A 2,457-nucleotide genomic window follows, 5' to 3' on the forward strand; every position below is an offset into this window, starting at 1 on the left:
GTCGAGCCTTGGAAAGGTGCTGGGATCTTGAGGAGTTGTTCTTAGATGTTTCTGCAACTGGAAGACTTGCATTTTCTCCTTCTGCAAGCCATGTTGAGACGCAAAATAGCAAACCATCTACCCCATTTGATATAGAGGAAGAGGGAGATGAAGATGTAGGCACACCAGTATCTTCGAATGAGCCTGTTTATGGTGAAGATGAGACGGAACCAGATGTAGTAGCAAGGAAGAAAGAGCCTAAAGTAAAAGAAAGGGTTGCAAAAAGAAGATCGGTTGCAAATCATATTTCCAAAAACTTAGAGCGTCTCGCAACTGCAGTGGAAAGCAGGAGCACGACTACATCTGTCCGTATGGAGAAGTTTGATGCTGACATGACTAAAATCGTGAGGCAATTAGCCTTGTTGCCAGGTTATGAGAGGGGGTCACTAAATTTTTATGCCGCTTGCAAATTGTTCAAGGTGAAAGAGAATCGTGCATTGTGGGTGGCTATGGGAGATGACAAAACAAAGATTGGTTGGCTACATTATGAGTTGGGAGTCCCATTGCAACCGTCATTCGATGATGACGATGTTTACTATCCCCAGCCCATTGATTAGTTTTCTATCTGTTGGTTGTGAACTTGTGCTACTTGGATGTTGACAAGTGACGTTATTTTTTATCTTGTGATCGATGGTTGTGAACTTCTGATAGTTTTTTGGGTATTGCAACTTGTTGGTTGTTACTTTTATTTTGAACTGGTTGGTTTTTATATGTTAGTTGAACAAGCTCAAGACAATGTATAACTTTTTCATTCGTATACAATTTATTTTGAACTGTTTTTACACTACAGAGGCCTGGAGCATACCAGTAACATCTTCCCTTGGTGTGCCATACGGGATTTGAATATGCTACTTGTTGGTTTTTTATTTGCAGGGAATATGGATTCAGGAGATGGGTCAGATGCATCAATTGAATCAATTGACAGTGACGAAGATTATGATGATGAAGATTTGATGGCCATGGTTGTTGAAGGTGTGCAAGATGCAATTAGGTATTATTCTATGTATTTTTGCAAGACACCTTGCCGAACAAGTAAATACACTGGGCATAAATTTATCACGGACCTATTAGATGGTGCACCAAACCGATGCTATGAGCAACTTCGTATGGAGAAACATGTATTTAGGAACTTGTGTAATTTATTCAAAACAAGATATGGGTTAACACCAACGAAAGCAATGTCTATTGAGGAGATAATGGCAATGTTTCTGATGACATTAGGACATGGCGTTTCTAATAGGTATATGCAGGAGCGGTTCCAACATTCTGGAGAGACAATTAGCCGGCAATTTCATAAAATCTTAACTTGTGCAATGCGATTTTCGTCTGATATGATTAAGCCAGAGCCTAATTACAATGATATTATTCCTGCATACATCCAAAATAGGGCAAAATTTTATCCATACTTCAAAGATTGTATTGGAGCTATTGATGGCACCCACATTCAAGTGATTGTGCCTCAAGCAGAGCAAATTCCATATCAAGGAAGGAAAGGTTACACCTCAACAAATGTCATGGCATGCTGTGACTTTGACATGTGCTTCACCTTTACATGGGCAGGATGGGAAGGTGCTGCTCATGACACAAGGATTTTTTCAGAGGCACTGCGTACGCCGGATCTTAATTTTCCTCACCCAAGGGGAGGTAAGTACACAAATAATACTATAAATTTAATATAATATAATATATAATATCTTACATAACTTTCTTTTCAAATTTTGATGTAGATAAATATTATGTGGTTGATGCCGGCTACCCCAATATGAAGGGATACTTGGCCCCGTACAAGGGAGAAAGGTCACATGTTCCAGCTTTTCGACATGGTACTCAACCAATAAGTGGTTCAAATGAGCAATTTAATCAAGCACACGCCTCTCTTAGGAACATTATAGAGCGCACATTTGGTGTATGGAAAAATAGATGGGCCTTGCTATCCAGAATGCCTAAATTCGATTTAAAAACCCAGATACAACTAATTGTAGCATCAATGTCACTGCACAACTACATCAGAAAGCATGCAAGTCGTGATGAGGAGTTCGATAGAGCTGACCATGATGATACATATATGCCTACTGTTAATGTTGGTTTGGGTTATGATCATGCTATGGATCAGAATGATACATTTGACTATGCACATGATGATGCTTTCATGGGTTCGGTTCAGGACCGCATTCGTGATGAATTATGTTCTATATAAATTACTCATTGTGCCACTTTTTAAATTTATTTTTTTGTAAACAATAGTATAACTATTTATGACAATGATGTTTAATTTTAATTGTGTTGAATGAGATCCTAATGACCTTCTAATATTGGGCCTAATGAGAGAGTAGTTGAGTTACATTGAGGCCAACCAAACAATACCCTTTTTGGTCATTTTACCACTAAAACTCCGATTTGGGGCATTTGCAACCAAAC

The 2,457-nt window shown here is 38.7% G+C and overlaps 1 protein-coding gene across 1 annotated transcript; it reads left to right on the top strand.

The window, feature by feature from the left end:
* Positions 1-949: 949 nt before the first annotated feature.
* Positions 950-2,236, top strand: LOC143853283 (uncharacterized). Its single transcript, XM_077363001.1, has 3 exons — positions 950-1,030; positions 1,600-1,683; positions 1,767-2,236. The coding sequence occupies exons 1-3, from the start codon at positions 1,021-1,023 to the stop codon at positions 2,234-2,236; spliced, it is 564 nt and encodes a 187-aa protein (XP_077219116.1). The 5' UTR covers positions 950-1,020.
* The last annotated feature ends 221 nt before the right edge of the window (positions 2,237-2,457 follow it).

The sequence above is a fragment of the Tasmannia lanceolata genome, unplaced genomic scaffold, assembly GCF_043159265.1.
Source record: "Tasmannia lanceolata isolate RefF3 unplaced genomic scaffold, GAP_Taslan_0.1 ptg000019l, whole genome shotgun sequence".
Taxonomy (NCBI): Eukaryota; Viridiplantae; Streptophyta; class Magnoliopsida; order Canellales; family Winteraceae; genus Tasmannia; species Tasmannia lanceolata.

Excerpts from the sequence above, each read along its gene's own strand:
- LOC143853283 (XM_077363001.1), top strand. Across the intron at positions 1,684-1,766 it reads TTTTCCTCACCCAAGGGGAG|ATAAATATTATGTGGTTGAT; the intron begins GTAAGTACACAA and ends ATTTTGATGTAG.